Below are 18,757 nucleotides of genomic sequence, written 5' to 3'. Positions count from 1 at the left end.
ACATGTTTTCAATTTGTCTTTATGGGGTATTGTGTGTAGATCGGTAAAAATATATAGAAATATCATTTTTTTAAATTCAGTCTAACACAAAATGTGGAATAAGTCAAGGGGTATGATTAATACGCTCTGAAGGCACGGCAGAAATGTTGCCCTTTGCTTAAAAATGATAAGGCTCTACCAAACAGGAGCCGTATTTCTGTGTATTACATATCTATTTACACCATTCTGAACATTGTCTGCTGTGGGCATTCACTTCATTTGGGAAATGTAGTTTTTACTTCGGTATTCCAACATGAAATCCTTACATTAAAATACATTTCCCAGAAGGCAATACCGTATTGCGCCCCATTTGTCACATCATGAATATATATCGTTCTGTATTTGCGTAAGCGGTCTCCGGACGTTCATTTCATATTCTACCATAGTATTCAGTGTAAATGAGACACACAGTCACGTCTCCGCCCTTGTACCGATCTCAAACTTCGAGTCCAGACTCTTTTAGCGGATTTCCTTGGTAAAAATGTTTTCGGGTACAGCAGGGGAGATTCCAACTGGAGCACGAAGGCAAATAAGTGAATGAAGAGCGGGATAAGTACACCGCCCAACCGGCGGATATTTACTGTATTGTGCTCATATTGACGCGCTTTTTTAATGTAGAAGGCTGATGTTAAGCGAAGTACGCACGGAGATTTAGTGTACTTTTCATTTGCCAAAATGGAAAGTGCGCGGACTGTCGTCGTTATAGGCTCGGCAGATGTAAGTGCGAATAAGTTTAAGAAGCCTAGTGGACTGTCTGTCGCTCAGGGGACGCCTGTGGATGATGGCGGTGGAAATGTGGCAGCCTCTCGTCTAGATATTAGAAATTCCCATGATGCGTTGGGGTCTAGTGCTTCGAATAAAAGTAATGGAAGCACATCTACGAATGGTCGGAGTTTATCCAGTAACTCCAACTCGCTCCTGTTGAGACGGAGGAGGCTGAAGAGGAACCTCTCTGCAACCACTGCCACCTCAGCTGTCACTGCCGCCTTCGGCGCCAAGATGAACTCGGCCATCTCCTCTGCGTCTCTGCATACTCGGAGTCTGGATAGGAAGACGTTGTTGAGGCATCGGCAAAACATGCAACTACAGCCTTCAGATAGAGAGTGGGTGCGAGGGGATCTTCACAGGGGATCCATACACGTCCACGATAAACTCACGTCGCCTTCATATCCTAGGCCGGTGGTGTGCACGATGGATACTACAGCCGGCGAGATGGCGCTCCGTATGAGCAAACTCTGCAGTAAGTCGAGCACTGTATTGCGTATATTTTGTAAAGACAACTTAAAGACTGATCAAAACGGCAACTGTAATGTGAAGTATACATATAATGACGCCCAGTCTAAGCTAAAGGAAGATGGAAGTATCAAGTGCAACCATTCGGGACCCCCAGAACTCAGTGGCGGCCTATCGGACCAGCCAAGTGACAGGCTGAGACTACTGCTTATGGAGAACGGCGATGAGAGGCAACAAGATGCAAAACTTTTTACTCCAGACTCAGAGTCGCAAGATAATATAACTAACTCGTCGGATCTGAATTCTAACCTGGATCCTCCTAACGGTTATGATTCAGAACAGAGGCTGAACGGACTGGACAGCTACGGGCTCAATTCTGGTTCAGACGTGGAGAGCAGCAGTGCATTCGATGACCTCAGCAGCTCAGGGGTCCGGCTCAGTGAGCACCGGGACTCCCTCAGTGACGACATGATCCTGGGCACAGACGCATCCATCCTGAGCCCTACTTTTGATCGAGCCATGGAGGGCCACGAAACCTATGGAAGCTCCTCAGACGAACTGGAGCTCGACTGTCCTACCACAAACGTTGACCCCATTCTCCCCAATGGCAACACTGTCGCTGCCAACTACAAGTTTAGCAACGGTGGGGTGGCAAACGATATGGGGGCAGGTGACAGACTCAAACTTCTCAGCCTGGGCAGCCTGCCATCCAGCAGTAGCAGTCGCTCATTGTCCCGGGCCTTTATGAGAGTTAACACGCCCAACATCCAAGAACCTGACAATCGGCAAGGAGGTTTGAAAACAGGGTCGGGGGCGACCGATCAGGATAGGGACGCAGCAGGAGACACCAGTCCCACACTTTACGTTCAGCTCCACGGTGAAGCTGTCAGGAGGCTTGGGCAAGACGAAAGGCCTCTCCAGATCCAGAATGACTTTCTCTTCAAACTGGGATTTAAGGACCCGTGGCGCGTGCAGGAGGAAGGGATGAACACCGAGCTTGGCTCTCTGTTGCGGTTTTACGCAGGTAAAAAGCCACTTGCTCAATGATTGTTTATGAGGCGCTGTTGAGGTGTGAAAGATGTGTGGATGTTATTACACCAGGCCTTATGTTGACACATGGTCAGAGAATCAGTGGCCCCTGATTTAATAGGCGGCTCTTGAAGTTGGTAAGAGGGGAAAAGCCATGGACCTGGTCTTCGTCATTGTGCACAATTCACTTTCTTGTGCATTTTGTGCCATTTTTGGTGATGGAGTTCAAGGAAGGAACTGTTGCACCTAATGTACACTTGTGCATTGGTGCACACCTCCCTGCATGTCATTCCAAAGCCTACAATGTCTATTTGTATTAGAGAATGGCATTAGCCTACATGGTGCAGCTTAATGCCATGTTATACCATTGTAACTTTGATCTCGGTCTACCCTGCAGGTGCTCAAAGTCAACCCTTCAGCACCTCGCCTCTCCTTATCCCCCGTGTAGGAACAGACTATTGTCCTCTGTTATAATGCCCTGCAGATGGTATAGGGCGGGCTCATTCTTCCCTGTTGTCATTAACTGTGCACTTTGACAGGCGAGGTGAGCGTAACAGTCCATATTCCATGCAGGACGATAATGATAGGCAGATATAAGGCTCTGGGAACAAGTGTTGTCAAGGTAAGTAGGAAGTGAAGCTCACCACACAATAACTGCTTATCCAGTATCACCATAGTGTGTGTTTAGCTCACACACATTTTGAACACCCGTCACCTAACGTGTTCAGGCTTGCCGACCAGGCCTGACTGTGTGTATATACTGGCATGAGGTGTTTTAAGATTAACAGGGAAGCTATGCTTTGGGCAAAGTTGCCCTGCTGAAGGCAGTAGGGACAGTCTCTTTAAAAAAAAAAAAAACATTTTTAGTGTGGTTGTTTTTTCCCTCCTCTCCCTCAGTCTTTGTTGAACCGTGGCAGCACACTCCGCTCCCATCGACACGCATGATATGGCCACAAAGCCAGCGCTGCAACTTATGGCCCTCAGACATGGGCCCTGTTACAGCTTTGGCCCATTATCATTGCAATGAAAGGCATGAATGCCTGTGTGGGCGGATGGATGGATGGGGAGAGGGATAGAGGAGTGGATGGGTAGAGAGAGAGGGATGTAAGGGGGGCTTGGGGGACCATAAAACCCCAGCTCTTAAATGTATTCAGTAAATTGTGGTCATTTAAATGCTGCACGGGCCCTGTCCTCCAGACACCCTGCATCCTGGACTGTCACAGTAACTGCCTGCCTGCCAAGCTGGGTTTGCATGCCCCAGCCTCAGCCCCAGCCCTAGCCTCAGTCCCATCCTCAGCACTAGCCCCAGTCCCAGCCACAGCCTCAGCCCAGTCCCATCCTCAGCACTAGCCCCAGTCCCATCCTCAGCACTAGCCCCAGTCCCATCCTCAGCACTAGCCCCAGTCCCATCCTCAGCACTAGCCCCAGTACCATCCTCAGCACTAGCCCCAGTCCCAGCCACAGCCTCAGCCCAGTCCCATCCTCAGCACTAGCCCCAGTCCCATCCTCAGCACTAGCCCCAGTCTCATCCTCAGCCCAGTCCCAGCCACAGCACTAGCCCCAGTCCCATCCTCAGCACTAGCCCCAGTCCCATCCTCAGCACTAGCTCCAGTCCCAGCCACAGCCTCAGCCCAGTCCCATCCTCAGCACTAGCTCCAGTCCCAGCCACAGCCTCAGCCCAGTCCCATCCTCAGCACTAGCCCCAGTCCCAGCCACAGCCCAGTCCCATCCTCAACACTAGCTCCAGTCCCAGCCACAGCCTCAGCCCAGTCCCATCCTCAGCACTAGCTCCAGTCCCAGCCACAGCCTCAGCCCAGTCCCATCCTCAGCACTAGCCCCAGTCCCATCCTCAGCACTAGCCACAGCCCAGTCCCATCCTCAGCACTAGCCACAGCCTCAGCCCAGTCCCATCCTCAGCACTAGCCCCAGTCCCAGCCACAGCCTCAGCCCAGTCCCATCCTCAGCACTAGCCCCAGTCCCAGCCACAGCCTCAGCCCAGTCCCATCCTCAGCACTAGCCACAGCCTCAGCCCAGTCCCATCCTCAGCACTAGCCCCAGTCCCAGCCACAGCCTCAGCCCAGTCCCATCCTCAGCACTAGCCCCAGCCACAGCCTCAACCCAGTCTCATCCTCAGCCCAGTCCCAGCCACAGCACTAGCCCCAGTCCCATCCTCAGCACTAGCCCCAGTCCCATCCTCAGCACTAGCTCCAGTCCCAGCCACAGCCTCAGCCCAGTCCCATCCTCAGCACTAGCTCCAGTCCCAGCCACAGCCTCAGCCCAGTCCCATCCTCAGCACTAGCCCCAGTCCCAGCCACAGCCCAGTCCCATCCTCAACACTAGCTCCAGTCCCAGCCACAGCCTCAGCCCAGTCCCATCCTCAGCACTAGCTCCAGTCCCAGCCACAGCCTCAGCCCAGTCCCATCCTCAGCACTAGCCCCAGTCCCATCCTCAGCACTAGCCACAGCCCAGTCCCCTCAGCACTAGCCACAGCCTCAGCCCAGTCCCATCCTCAGCACTAGCCCCAGTCCCAGCCACAGCCTCAGCCCAGTCCCATCCTCAGCACTAGCCCCAGTCCCAGCCACAGCCTCAGCCCAGTCCCATCCTCAGCACTAGCCACAGCCTCAGCCCAGTCCCATCCTCAGCACTAGCCCCAGTCCCAGCCACAGCCTCAGCCCAGTCCCATCCTCAGCACTAGCCCCAGCCACAGCCTCAACCCAGTCCCATCCTCAGCACTAGCCCCAGTCCCAGCCACAGCCTCAGCCCAGTCCCATCCTCAGCACTAGCTCCAGTCCAAGCTACAGCCTTTGCCCAGTCCCATCCTCAGCACTAGCCCCAATCCCAGCCCAGCCTCACAGCCTCAGCACAGCCCAGTCCCAGCCTCAGCCCTCCCAGCCACAGCACTAGCCCCTCCCAGTCCCATCCTCCACAGCCTCAGCCCAGTCCCATCCTCAGCACTAGCCCCAGTCCCAGCCACAGCCTCAGCCCAGTCCCATCCTCAGCACTAGCCCCAGTCCCAGCCACAGCCTCAGCCCAGTCCCATCCTCAGCACAGCCCCAGTCCCATCCTCAGCCCCACTAGCCCCAGTCCCAGCCACAGCCTCAGCCCAGTCCCATCCTCAGCACTAGCCCCAGTCCCATCCTCAGCACTAGCCCCAGTCCCAGCCAGTCCCAGCCACCAGCCCCAGTCCCATCCTCAGCACTAGCCCCAGTCCCATCCTCAGCACTAGCTCCAGTCCCAGCCACAGCCTCAGCCCAGTCCCATCCAGCTCCAGTCCCAGCCACAGCCTCAGCCCAGTCCCATCCTCAGCACTAGCCCCAGTCCCAGCCACAGCCCAGTCCCATCCTCAGCACTAGCTCCAGTCCCAGCCACAGCCTCAGCCCAGTCCCATCCTCAGCACTAGCCCAGTCCCAGCCACAGCCTCAGCCCAGTCCCATCCTCAGCACTAGCCCCAGTCCTCAGCACTAGCCACAGCCCAGTCCCATCCTCAGCCCAGTCAGCCCAGTCCCATCCTCAGCACTAGCCCCAGTCCCAGCCACAGCCTCAGCCCAGTCCCATCCTCAGCACTAGCCCCAGTCCCAGCCACAGCCTCAGCCCAGTCCCATCCTCAGCACTAGCCACAGCCTCAGCCCAGTCCCATCCTCAGCACTAGCCCCAGTCCCAGCCACAGCCTCAGCCCAGTCCCATCCTCAGCACTAGCCCCAGCCACAGCCTCAACCCAGTCTCATCCTCAGCCCAGTCCCAGCCACAGCACTAGCCCCAGTCCCATCCTCAGCACTAGCCCCAGTCCCATCCTCAGCACTAGCTCCAGTCCCAGCCACAGCCTCAGCCCAGTCCCATCCTCAGCACTAGCTCCAGTCCCAGCCACAGCCTCAGCCCAGTCCCATCCTCAGCACTAGCCCCAGTCCCAGCCACAGCCCAGTCCCATCCTCAACACTAGCTCCAGTCCCAGCCACAGCCTCAGCCCAGTCCCATCCTCAGCACTAGCTCCAGTCCCAGCCCAGCCTCAGCCCAGTCCCATCCTCAGCACTAGCCCCAGTCCCATCCTCAGTAGCCACAGCCCAGTCCCATCCTCAGCACTAGCCACAGCCTCAGCCCAGTCCCATCCTCAGCACTAGCCCCAGTCCCAGCCACAGCCTCAGCCCAGTCCCATCCTCAGCACTAGCCCCAGTCCCAGCCACAGCCTCAGCCCAGTCCCATCCTCAGCACTAGCCACAGCCTCAGCCCAGTCCCATCCTCAGCACTAGCCCCAGTCCCAGCCACAGCCTCAGCCCAGTCCCATCCTCAGCACTAGCCCCAGCCACAGCCTCAACCCAGTCCCATCCTCAGCACTAGCCCCAGTCCCAGCCACAGCCTCAGCCCAGTCCCATCCTCAGCACTAGCTCCAGTCCAAGCTACAGCCTTTGCCCAGTCCCATCCTCAGCACTAGCCCCAATCCCAGCCACAGCCTCAGCCCAGTCCCATCCTCAGCACTAGCCCCAGTCCCAGCCACAGCCTCAGCCCAGTCCCAGCCACAGCACTAGCCCCAGTCCCAGCCACAGCCTCAGCCCAGTCCCATCCTCAGCACTAGCCCCAGTCCCAGCCACAGCCTCAGCCCAGTCCCATCCTCAGCACTAGCCCCAGTCCCAGCCACAGCCTCAGCCCAGTCCCATCCTCAGCACTAGCCCCAGTCCCAGTCACATCCTCAGCACTAGCCCCAGTCACATCCTCAGCACTAGCCCCAGTCCCAGCCACAGCCTCAGCCCAGTCCCATCCTCAGCACTAGCCCCAGTCCCATCCTCAGCACTAGCCCCAGTCCCAGCCTCAGCCCAGTCCCAGCCTCAGCCCAGTCCCATCCTCAGCACTAGCCCCAGTCCCAGCCTCAGCCCAGTCCCATCCTCAGCACTAGCCCCAGTCCCAGCCTCAGCCCAGTCCCATCCTCAGCACTAGCCCCAGTCCCATCCTCAGCCCAGTCCCATCCTCAGCACTAGCCCCAGTCCCAGCCACAGCCTCAGCCCAGTCCCATCCTCAGCACTAGCCCCAGTCCCAGCCACAGCCTCAGCCCAGTCCCATCCTCAGCACTAGCCCCAGTCCCAGCCACAGCCTCAGCCCAGTCCCATCCTCAGCACTAGCCCCAGTCCCAGCCACAGCCTCAGCCCAGTCCCATCCTCAGCACTAGCCCCAGTCCCAGCCCCATCAGAGAGCAGGAAGCGCTTTTCATTCACTCTCCCACCACTGATACACCACCTCTGCTTCAGCTGGGGGGAGAAACAGAGAGACAGAGAAGTGACAGTAATATAACCAAGGCTTCTGGGTAAGCAGGGGATGATTAGCACAAACACTGTGCTTGCCTGTCTGACTGTGTCTTTGTTTCTAGAACGTTCACCAGGGACATGAAGGTCTTAGAAACGTGAAGGTGAGCTTTTTAAATTTAGGAGCCTGATACTGCACGTGAACAGAGGTCAAAACACACACTCTCTGTCTCCCCAAACGTCTGTCCTGCCCGGACTGAGAGAGGATAGCTATTGTTGCAGAGGTCGTTGTCAATGTGAGACTGAAAATGGCTAGCATGTTGTTGTCGCTGTCCCATTCACCTTCACTGTCAAATGTGCCAGGTCCAAAGTCCTTTTGTGTCTTTTGTTTTAAAGCCCACAGTGCCTTGAGTGGATACTAGAATCAGTTCATGGAAATGGTTTTATATGATGGGCACAAGGAGCGTGTGTGGATTTAGGATGCAAAGAGAGAGCGAAAGTGTGTGTGTGTGTGTGGTTAACAGTTAAATGATCGACACCGACCATACCAACCACTGATCGCAGGCGTTTTGCTGATATGGTTCATTACGAGAAGGGAAAGGGGGGTACCTAGTCAGTTGTACAACTGAATGCCTTCAACTGAAATGTGTCTTCCACATTTAACCCCCCCCCCCGAATCAGAGAGGTGCGGAAGTACTACAGAAATGTGAAGTTATGGGTTATTGCTATATGGGTTATTGTTAATGGGAGAATTGATGGCATAAATATTAAACTAGTAGTAGCAGTTTTTAAAGGATAATGACCAAACAAATGGTGCACATTGTTATTAAACATATTGTTCTATTTGTTATCGCACCAATTCAGGCAATTTATTGCAAAATGGATTTTTACCCATATCTCCCAGCTCTAGTTAATATGCTTAACACTAGGCCTGCAGCCTCCCTGTGTGGCATACATATGCAGTCAGCTGAGTCGAACTAGCTAGCCAACCAACAAGCTGTGACAGCCATTACAGTACAGTAGCTTTGACGCTGCTCTACCTCCAGGAGCCAGCCAGCCAACACTTCCCTCCCTCCCTGTCCCACGTGAGTCAGCTTAACTCTGCTCATCTGAGCCCTCCTCAGGCCCCGTCTGACCCTCGACTCACCCCCCTGGGCCACTACCCAATAACCAGGTCCTTGTCTCTCTACAGTTCAAAAGTCCAACCGCCTGACTCTGGTCTAAAAGGCCAGTGGAGTAGGAGTAAGCAGCGTACAAGGTCGTTCAAAAGCAGCAGCCCATATGCCCTTGTGTGAGGCACCCGAATGGTGGAGGAATGTACGCTGGCTCTTCTAGAATGCCGGGCAGGTCTGCTGGGGAGGAAGTGTCCCTGCCCAGTCCCCCATCTTCTGAAAAAGTCTGAAACCCGACCTCTTCAAAGAATATCTTTAGAATAAGAACCTCCCCCATTAAAAAAACCCAAAGCTTTTCCTACTACCACTGACTTAGCTGCTAACTTCTTTATTGAGGAATAGTGTACTTAACTACGCCTGTGATATGTGGTTGTCTCACCCGGCGATCTTGAAGATGAATGCACCCAACTGTAAGTGGCTCTGGATAAGAGCGTCTGCTATATGAAACAAAGTGTGAGGATGGAGAGGATCAGAGGAGGGAAGCTAGTAGTGCTACTGCCACGTCTTCAGTTGACTGACTGACTTTGAGTGACTGTTCCTCTCCGATAGTGAATACAGGGAGAGGGAAAACGGGAGCTGCCTCGGCTGACTGGCTGACTTGCTGCAGGCACAGCTGCTTTTACTGAAGGCCACTGTGGCACTGAAGGCCTTTCTGTGTTAGTGTGTGTGTGTGTGTGTGTGAAGCGTCTGTAACAGGAAGTCCAGTAGACTCTAATATCTCATCTCGACAGTCATGCATTATTAGGTCTTTAGGTGTGTGGCGGAGACAGTCGTGTCTTTACAATCAACAACACCCGTTTGGCACCTGTGAAATATGCCTGTTGGAGATATAGGCTTGAACGGCGGGCAAATACAGTGAGATTGCTTAGTTGTCGAACCTCTACTCTAAAGCCTGTGACTCCAACCAGACCTTGTCCTCCCTCCCTCGTGACCGGATGAGATACGGTATCTTACCTGGGTGAGCGGAGGGTCTGCCAGAGAGAGTGGGACACACACACACACGGATCAAAGGGCCATGGCGGTGCTCTTTGACAGTCTGCAGAGTGAGACCTCCAGTTCTGCCCACACAGGGGCCATTACGATGACAGGTCACTAGTACAGTGCATTATGGCCCTCCATTTTCTCTGTCAAGACTTAAGGGAACAGAGTAAATCATACTGTATGTTGGTAATTAAATGACTTAACACTTATTGCAGGATAATAAGACCGAGACAAAATATTGCTTATTACAATACCTATTACATAAACTAAAGATAGACTCAACCCAAGTAGAAACTCCACAGTTCAAGGCTATGAGAAAACATGTTGTGTTGACTGCCGGTGCCATGTGAGTTGAGGGCTTCTATGACTCAGGGGAGCTGTGGCTGAAACGGCAATTCCCAAACCGGGTACCTTTTTCCAGAATCCCACTGAACTGGGACCAGCTCATATTTCAGGGACTTCTGTGTCCCTTCACCCTTAGCGGCGTTGTGAGAAAGCGGATTGTACTGGTTTTCAGGAAACGGTATTATCAACCGAACTTCCATTTCCCCCTGAAAAACAGAAGTGGGGATTCCGCTCGGGCATCTTTCTTCGTTAGGTTAGTGTCCCTCTGTGACTACGCTGAACTAGGATCAGCCCAGAGACCTCTCGGGAGAATAACCTAACAAAGCTCTCCCTTGCCAAGAGGATGTAACTGTTTCCCCACTAGCAAACTCAGAGGGGTGTGTGTGTGTGTGTGTGTGTGTGTGTGTGTGTGTGTGTGTGTGTGTGTGTGTGTGAGAGAACAGAATCAGTGGTTTAAACCTCGGCACCGGAGCACACAGGGCTTCCCCAGAGGCTGAGGTGCCAGAGTGCTTTGTACCAGCCCTGAATGATTTACTTGTATTAACCTTCTCCTTAGTTTAGCTCAGCAAACAACCCACATTTAGGAAAACGTAGGATTTTACTTTTAATTACCGTCTGCCCCGGACTTGTTTAAAAAAAATATATATATATATTTTGCTTCCGGTCTCAATCAAACGTATCACAAGCTGCAGTGCTCCAGTTGAGTGAAATTTGTGCTTAGTTGACAGTGCATTGCTTTTGAACTGAGATTCGCTGTCATTATACTGTTATTGGTTGGCCTATTTATTCAAAAGTCACTCCGGCAATACATTACTTGGCCCATTGTGCTTTTAGGCTACTTCAGAGAGTATGATACTACGGGTGAGCTAGACCGTCAGGTGAGAGGGCAGAGTTGATTATTTTTCTTCACTCGGGTAAAGAGTTGGGTAATGTTTAACAATGTTGCTGTGTCACACGTGTTTGAGGCGGCGTGACGGACAGGTGCAGCATGGGAATGCGTCGCTCATGTGGAACTGATGACGAAGGAGATATCCAACGCAGCCAGCCAGCCAGTGCCCAAGCTGAAGGACCCCTTTGTACACAACACATAGCAGACTAATACATGCCCGCTCAGAAAATGTCACATGACCATTATATGAGTTTCAAATGAAAAGGCTGATCAGTCAGACTCGGCTGTCTTAAAGAAATGCCATAATCCAGGCATTTCATATTTCCATGTACACACACTCATAGCACAGTGAGGCCAGAGAGAGGATGTTTTCACTACATAAAGAGGAAATTTTTTGGTGATACAGTATTTGCATACAGGCCATTAATATTTACCTTACATTAGTTTGCCCACAGTCCACACATTTAAATAAGTTTATTACTGCGCGTCTTGTTTTCCCCGTCACAGAGCTGAGTAGTGAGCAGGAATTTGGTGGTGACATGGTGACTTTAAGAACTCCGCAGCTAGCTAGGGGTTTAAAGGCTTAGTGAAGCGTGTTCTCTGAAGCAGCCTCGGCAGCCGCTAAGCTCACAGCTGACTCGGAGTCTTCCGCTCCTCTCCCTGCTCCTCTCCTCTGATCTGCTCTCCTCTTGCTCAACACCCCAGATTGGTCCCACATTCGCAAATCTGTCTACTCCAAATCTTTCACATCATGGCAGACGAACACGGTTTCTGACACCTTCTTTATGTATGTGTCACTGGTCGTCTTGGCAACAAATTTAGGAGCTCTTTCATTTTTTTCAACGTGATTAAACTTATTAGATTCAAGGTCCTCAAGGTCTTACTAGTAGTTTAGCACTAGAGAGAAAATCGCTTCAGAATGAATGCCAACCGATAGTGAGAGTGAGTCCCCTAACGGTGGTTGTCTCCCCTCATCTCATCTCCTTTCCTGGCTGGAAGCTAATGGTGTGTTCCTAAACAGCCCATTGGTGAGTCAATGTAAATGTCTAATCAGATTTCACACGTTCCAGGGCTCGAATCCAATGTGTCTTGTGTGTGCACACCCAAGAAGGGTGGGGGGGTTAAGAGGGCACTGTTGCGTTGTCTCCTCACGGGCGGAACACGCTGTTATATAAGATGTGTGTGTGTGGGGGTAGGCAGGATTTCTGTGTGTGTTGGGGGAGGTGGTCTGATCCGGTATGTGAGGACGGTGGTTTTGGCTGGTGGTGTGTGTGAATGCGCGCAGCGAGATGCTTTTATGATAGTGGTGTCAGCCTGCAGAGCCAGAGGAGCATGTCTGTTTTCATTCTAATATAGATCCCCCCCTCTTGGCCGACATCCCTCCCTCCCTCTCTCCCACGCCACCCCTCCCACTCTCAATTTCTCCCTCAATCTGTCCTCGTCTCTTTCCTCTCGCTATCATTTCTCACATCTCCTCCCTCAGACCATCTGACAGATTCCATTCATCTCTCGCTGTATCTTTCTCTCCATAGACAATCTTTTTTTTTTTTTTTTTCTGACTGTCCATAGTCTACCTTTTCTCTGCCACCCTCATCTAGGGCTCTCCTGTCCTCCCACTCCTCTTCTTTACTCATGTACTGTGATGGACGTTAATGCACAGTATTCCTGGTGACCATGGTGATTGAGTTTAGCCCGAGGTGGTTCTGAGAAAGGCTTGTGGTTTTCAAATGTAAACTAGAGCAGGAACCGATAACCACTTTTTGAAGTGAACACTGCTTTGTGGTAAGCAGCTGAACTCTCTGGGCTAAAGAATGTCATGCTATGCCATTCCTGTCTAGCCTTCTGAGGGAGGGGGAGAGGGGCGTGAAGGGGGCGGGAGCCTATACACCCTATGGGAAATGCCTGCCTTCTCAGCTGTCTGTCAAACTGGCCTGAAGGAAAAGTGTTATTCTGTGAGAAGCTTTGGATATAGAGGAGGGAGTGTGCCCACATGGGGTTAACATGGCAGGGAAGGGGTCTCCCCAAAGTCAGGACAGCCCTAGAATCCCAAATCCCATCCTCTTGTCAGCCCCAATCCCCAGTAAATCACGCTTCTTTCTCCACAGTCCCCACTTTGCTCTCCCTTTCACAGCCCCCTCCTACCCTCCACTCCTCCTCCCCAGTCCCTTCCTCCTCTCCACTACCCCCCAGGCCCCTCCTTTCCAGTCCCCTCCTCCTCTCCACTCATCCCCAGCCCCCTTTTCCCCTGCTCACTCCTCCCCTCTCCTCCTTCCCAGCCCCCTGTGCTCCTCATGCCCATGCAGGGGGATTAGGACCAGGCCAGCAGGGCTCACTCTACCCAGCTTTGATCAACAGCAGCCCAGCCTAATGCCAGCCTGCATGTGCAACCCTCGGCATTAAAGCAGAGCAAAAAAGAAGCTCAAAACCCCAAACACTCTGATTAGGAAACACTGCTGCCTGTCTGCTTTAAGTTGGGTCCTTAAATGCCATCTCAAATGTTGTTTAACCAATTCGCTCTGCCTCAACTCACTCAAGTCTCCAGGGAAATCATTAGGACTTTCACGTTTCTACATTAGATGGAGATCAATTGGATGTTGTCAGAATTTAGGTCTAATCTGCTATCATTTTCTATGGCTAGGCACTTTATTTTATGACAGTTTGCCATGGGTTTTGAACTGATAAGTGGTTGCTTGACAACCACATACAACGGCTGTGGTCAGAACATAAACGGTTACAACACCTACGTTTGTGTGGTCCAGACTAGGGTTGAATGGCGGGAACCCAGTTACCGAGATTCACCAGGATTTATCACCCAAATCTACTCCATTTTTCCCGGTATAAATAACTGCGAGAAACCGGTAAATTATCATAAATGATTTATATGAACAGGCTTTTCTCTACGACCTCTGCATGATGAATCAACGCTCTGGGTGAGGACAGACAGCCCATCTCAGTATGGAGCACAGTTCACAATGCATGTAGACCTATCATCTCATGATGGTAACTTTTTTTCTTGTGACAGTTAGGCCTACATTTGTTGCAGCATTGTCTTTGCTACTGTAATATAAAGAACGAATACGCGTCTTAATTTACTCATCTCTATCTGGCTTTCGGGGGCACCTTGTTTTCTTTAACTGTAAAGATTAAAATAGTTTTTTTGCATCTGCAGAGTTTTAAAACAACCTGTCACTCGAATATCTTACTTTAAATCAGTGCACATGCGAGCATTCTCGTGGTCTTTCCCTCCATCAACTCCATTCAAATTGCCCCCAAAATAGATCATCCTATTTTAGATTGATGTATAGCCCTATATATAGAAATAATTGCAGTATTAGCCTTATATTTAGCTGGGTTATGCATAATAAGCGTCTAATTTATGGCCCCTTGTCTCTTGCGCAGTACGCAAGCAACAGTGCTCCGCTGGCCTCCTTAAGAAGAAAGAAGCTCCTTAGCTGTTGGGAGTCCCATGCAGGAAAAGCTAGACTAGAATACCTTGCTGGACATTGTTTAAAAAAAATGTTTTTTTAAAATCATTCTTATACCAATAGAGTATTCGAAGAGGGACGTCAGCTCTTTTTTTTTTGCTGAATGTTAAATGCAGCAGCCAATATAACTCACTGGTCGTTTTGAAAGAAGAGCCAAACGCTCGATGGCGGTAGGCTATAGCAGTTATTAATTCAGACCCATAACCACTCGATCTACGGGAAGAGAAGTGAAAGCCCTCTGGATCTAATTCAAGGGTGGCATTAAAGGATGTCAAGGATATCATTAGAATGATGAAGATAAGGACAACGCCACTTATTTCATTTAACTGTTGAAAGCGAGGAAGGAATGAAGCAACAATAGAAAGAAGTAGGCTAATAACATTAGGGGAAATATTATGAAGGGTAGATATGAGTCAGCCTACTTATTATTCAAATCGGCCCCATTATATTTCAAAATTAAAATCAAATTCGCTAGCCTATACTTGTAAGGCCGCATGTGCTGTTATCGATCCCACAAATGCTGATACCCCAGATACTCAACTAGTCTAAAGAAGGCCAGTTTTATTGCTTCTTTAATCAGAACAACAGTTTTCAGCTGTGCTAACATAATTGCAAAAGGGTTTTCTAATGATCAATTAGCCTTTTAAAATGATAAACTTGGATTAGCTAACACAACGTGTCATTGGAACACAGGAGTGATGGTTGCTGATAATGTGCCTCTGTAAGCCTATGTAGACATTCCATTAATAATCTGCCGTATCCAGCTACAATAGTCATTTACAACATTAACAATGTCTACACTGTATTTCTGATAAATTGGATGCTATTTTAATTGACTTTTTTTTTCATATTTTTTTTCAAAAACAAGGACATTTCTAAGTGACCATAACCTTTTGAACCGTAGTGTATGTAAATAAGGTATTTCTGTTTTTTATTTGTAATACATTTGCAAACATTTCTAAACCTGTATACATTTTGTCATTATGGGGTCAGATTACTGAGGATACATTTTTAAAAATCCATTGTCGGATTAGGCTGTAACAAAATGTGAAAAAAGTCTAGAGGTCTGAATACCTACTTTCTGAAGGCACTGTATGTTCTTTATAATGCTTTTGAACGACACTTCCGGGCTTTGGCGGAAAATATTGGGTTACCTGGGAGAAAAGTGCTGCAACATTTGAAAAATACAGGGAAAATATGAAATCCTTGTCCAGACAGAAAGATAGGGTGTGTTTGGGTGGCGTTCTCTCTGGTGGGAAACTAAAGGTCACAGTCACTGATACCAACTGACTTCATTTAAAACTCCCAACTACTTTGTACCACTGGTACTACCAGGAAGTAGACTAACTAACACAACTTCCCTATGTGTGGTGTTGTCCCGCAAGGCACTGTAGAAAAGCTTTGTTTATAGTACAAACGGATAACCTGTTCTGTAGGTGAAACAAAATGAACAAACTGTTAGTGGTTCTATACCAGTTCAGCTCTGCCCTGTCAGTGGTTTTGTACCAGCTCTGCACCAATGGTTCTACTGTGTTAGCGGTTGTAACTCTGCTCAGTGCTTCTGTACTGAGAAAAGGCAGCACTATGTTGTGCTGGTGAAGCAGCACAAAGTTAAAGAGCCAATTTAAAGGGACAGTGAGTGGTTCCCTGGTGGCCCCTCTGCCTCCCCTCTCCACAGTGAAGGGCCCAAAGGCAGGAGCAGGCCAGGCCCAGTGTGCAGCTAGCCTTATTCATTACAACGCTGCAGGCTATTGTTCTCAGCTGTGGCCTCTGATAATGTCCCAGGCCATGGGAAAGGAGAAAATGTAACCTGCTGCGCCAGCCCGGCCGAGGAGATCTCTCTCTCTCTCTCTCTCTGTCGCTCTGTCTCTGTCTTTCTGTCTCTCTCTCTCTCTCTGTCTCTCTCTGTGAAGGCAGTAAGGCACTCTCAATCTCTTTTCTCACTCTCCCCTTTTTTTCTCACTCTTCCTCCCTTTTGCACTATTTCTCTCTCTGTTCTGTTCCGTTCCGACTCTCTTTCTGCCTGTGTGCCCCTCTGGTTAAAGACTTCCCCTCTTTAGTTATATTCTTCCCATCACACTCCATCCCCCCCACTCCCTCCCACCCTCTCTGTCAGTGCCACTGCGTTCACATGGCCCCAGCATGTGACAGGGAGCTAAGCCAAAACACCCCGGATGCCATGCCAATGCCCACTGTAGCCTCAGCCTCCCTCCTCCCTGCCTGTCTGCCGTTCCAACCAGGCCTCGTTAAATTTTAAACAAAACAAAAGAGGTAAGAGTGAAAGAGGGAGAAGAGAGAGAGAGAGCAAGCGGCCCCAGTGTTTCCCCTAGGATTTGTTTCAGCCAGGGGGGGGGGGGGGTGCTGTGGACGGGGGAGGTCAGGGGGCATGCTGAAGCTGCTTCTCCAATAGAATCACGCTTGTAGGCGATGTTGGCTAGCTAAACTTATGCTCAGGAAAACCATCGGTCTAACGGTCGTCTTGCGCCGGACTGCACATGTGCAGGCCATCAAATCTAAGGCACTCCTTCGATATAAAGTCATTTTTTGAAGAAATTGAAAACGTCTCAGTTTTTCACTTTCACGAGGTTGGAGTAATAACATTTTCAACTACTTAAAGACATTGGTTCCAAACTAGATTGTGCATTTATATTTCAAGAAAATTAACAACTAAGGAATCATTTTTCACTTCTGTAGTTGACTGCTCAAACCCTGGACTGGTTTGCTTGTCAAGCGTTCCCCAAAGTTTTGCGATGTTGCGCCTCTGGATATAGAAGGTCTGTGATTCTACTCCAAATTAATGTTGATACCATCGGAAATATAACTGATTGGTGCCACTGCGCTGTAGGGAGATACTGAGGAACAAGCGGTGGCTGTAAGCTAGTGGCTCTCATTCTCCTTACTACTCGCTCTGTTTGCTACAAATATAAGTTGTAACCTGTCCCTCTTAAAGGGATAGTGCGAGATTATGGCAAATAAGCCCTTTTTCCTCTTACCCAGAGTCAGATGAACTCTTGGATACCCTGTTTATGTGTCTGCATGCAGTTTTAAGGATGTTAAAGGTCCCTCTTAGCTTTAGCGCAATGACTGGTAGTCGGGTTGCACATTTTGGGGAATATTCAGAGGTGGAAACTTTCCATGGGAATTAATGGAAATATATGCAAATTAATATTAATACTATTTAAATGTAGATGTTTTTTGCATTTGATATATTTACCATATCATATGGAGACAGAAACATAAACATTTGACCTTGTCATAAGTAGACATCATTGCAAATGATTAAATCCTTCCAATAGAAATAAAAATATATATTTAGTTATGAATTGAACTTTACTTAAATGAAATTAATAACATTTCACGGAACAACAAAAGAGAATATTGAATAATCATTTACATTACATTTAAGTCATTTAGCAGACGCTCTTATCCAGAGCGACTTACAAATTGATCCATCACATCTCCCAAATCTCCCATCTGTAATATGAAACTCAAGCGTTGGTTGTCTTCTCCCTGGACCTCCTCAATGTCCACCTCTTGAACATCAGACTCTGAGGCCTCATCTTCACTGTCACTTTCCATCCTTCTTGAGGATGGCTCGTTGTCAGGCTCAAAAAGCCTAATTTGTCTGGATGGCCACCAATTTTTCAACCCTTGTATTGGTCAGCCTGTTGCGTGCTTTGGTGTGTGTGTTCCCAAACAAGGACCAGTTGTGCTCTGAGACGGCTGATATTGATGGGATTTGTAGGAGGATGATGGAGGCAACAGGGGAAAGAGCCTCAGATCCACAAAGTCCCTTCCACCAGGTGGCTGATGAGATATGTTGACACGACTGCCATATTGCATCTCCATCCCAAAACCCTTGCTTGGAAGTGTACTTCGCCAGACTGCCCTCATCCAGGCCAAGGCCGCTGCCCTCATCCATACACAGTAGTGATGACACCATAGGCCTTGTTGATCTCTGCACCAGACAGGATACTCTTGCCAGCATGCTTGGGGTACAACATGTACGCTGCGGCATGTATGGGCTTCAGGCAGAAGTCTTCACGGAAACTGCAGAGGAACTTGGAGCAACAGTGAAGTGGGCAGGGCAATAAGGATTTCTTCTCTTACATCTGCAAGCACTGTCTGAACATCAGACAGGATGGCATTGTCTCCTTCAATCCGTGCAATGGCTACTGCTATAGGTTTCAGGAGTTTCAGGCTGCTTACCACTCTCTCCCAAAATACATCATCCAGGAGGATCCTCTTGATGGCGCTGTCCATATCGGCAGACTGTGATATGGCCATTTCTTGGAGAGACTCCTTCCCCTCCAGGATATTGTCAAACATGATGACAACACCACCCCAATTGGTGTT

The 18,757-nt window shown here is 49.8% G+C and overlaps 1 protein-coding gene across 1 annotated transcript in view; it reads left to right on the top strand.

Annotated features, from left to right (window-relative positions):
• Positions 1 to 410: 410 nt before the first annotated feature.
• Positions 411 to 18,757, top strand: part of LOC115102989 (PH domain leucine-rich repeat protein phosphatase 1-like) — a 101,201-nt gene continuing 82,854 nt past the window's right edge. The window contains 1 exon segment of the mRNA XM_029623505.2: positions 411 to 2,296. Coding sequence (XP_029479365.2) covers positions 715 to 2,296 — 1,582 coding nt within the window. The 5' untranslated portion in view covers positions 411 to 714.

This window comes from Oncorhynchus nerka, linkage group LG20, assembly GCF_034236695.1.
Source record: "Oncorhynchus nerka isolate Pitt River linkage group LG20, Oner_Uvic_2.0, whole genome shotgun sequence".
NCBI classification, from domain to species: domain Eukaryota; kingdom Metazoa; phylum Chordata; class Actinopteri; order Salmoniformes; family Salmonidae; genus Oncorhynchus; species Oncorhynchus nerka.
This window is presented reverse-complemented; position numbering and strand designations above follow the sequence as displayed.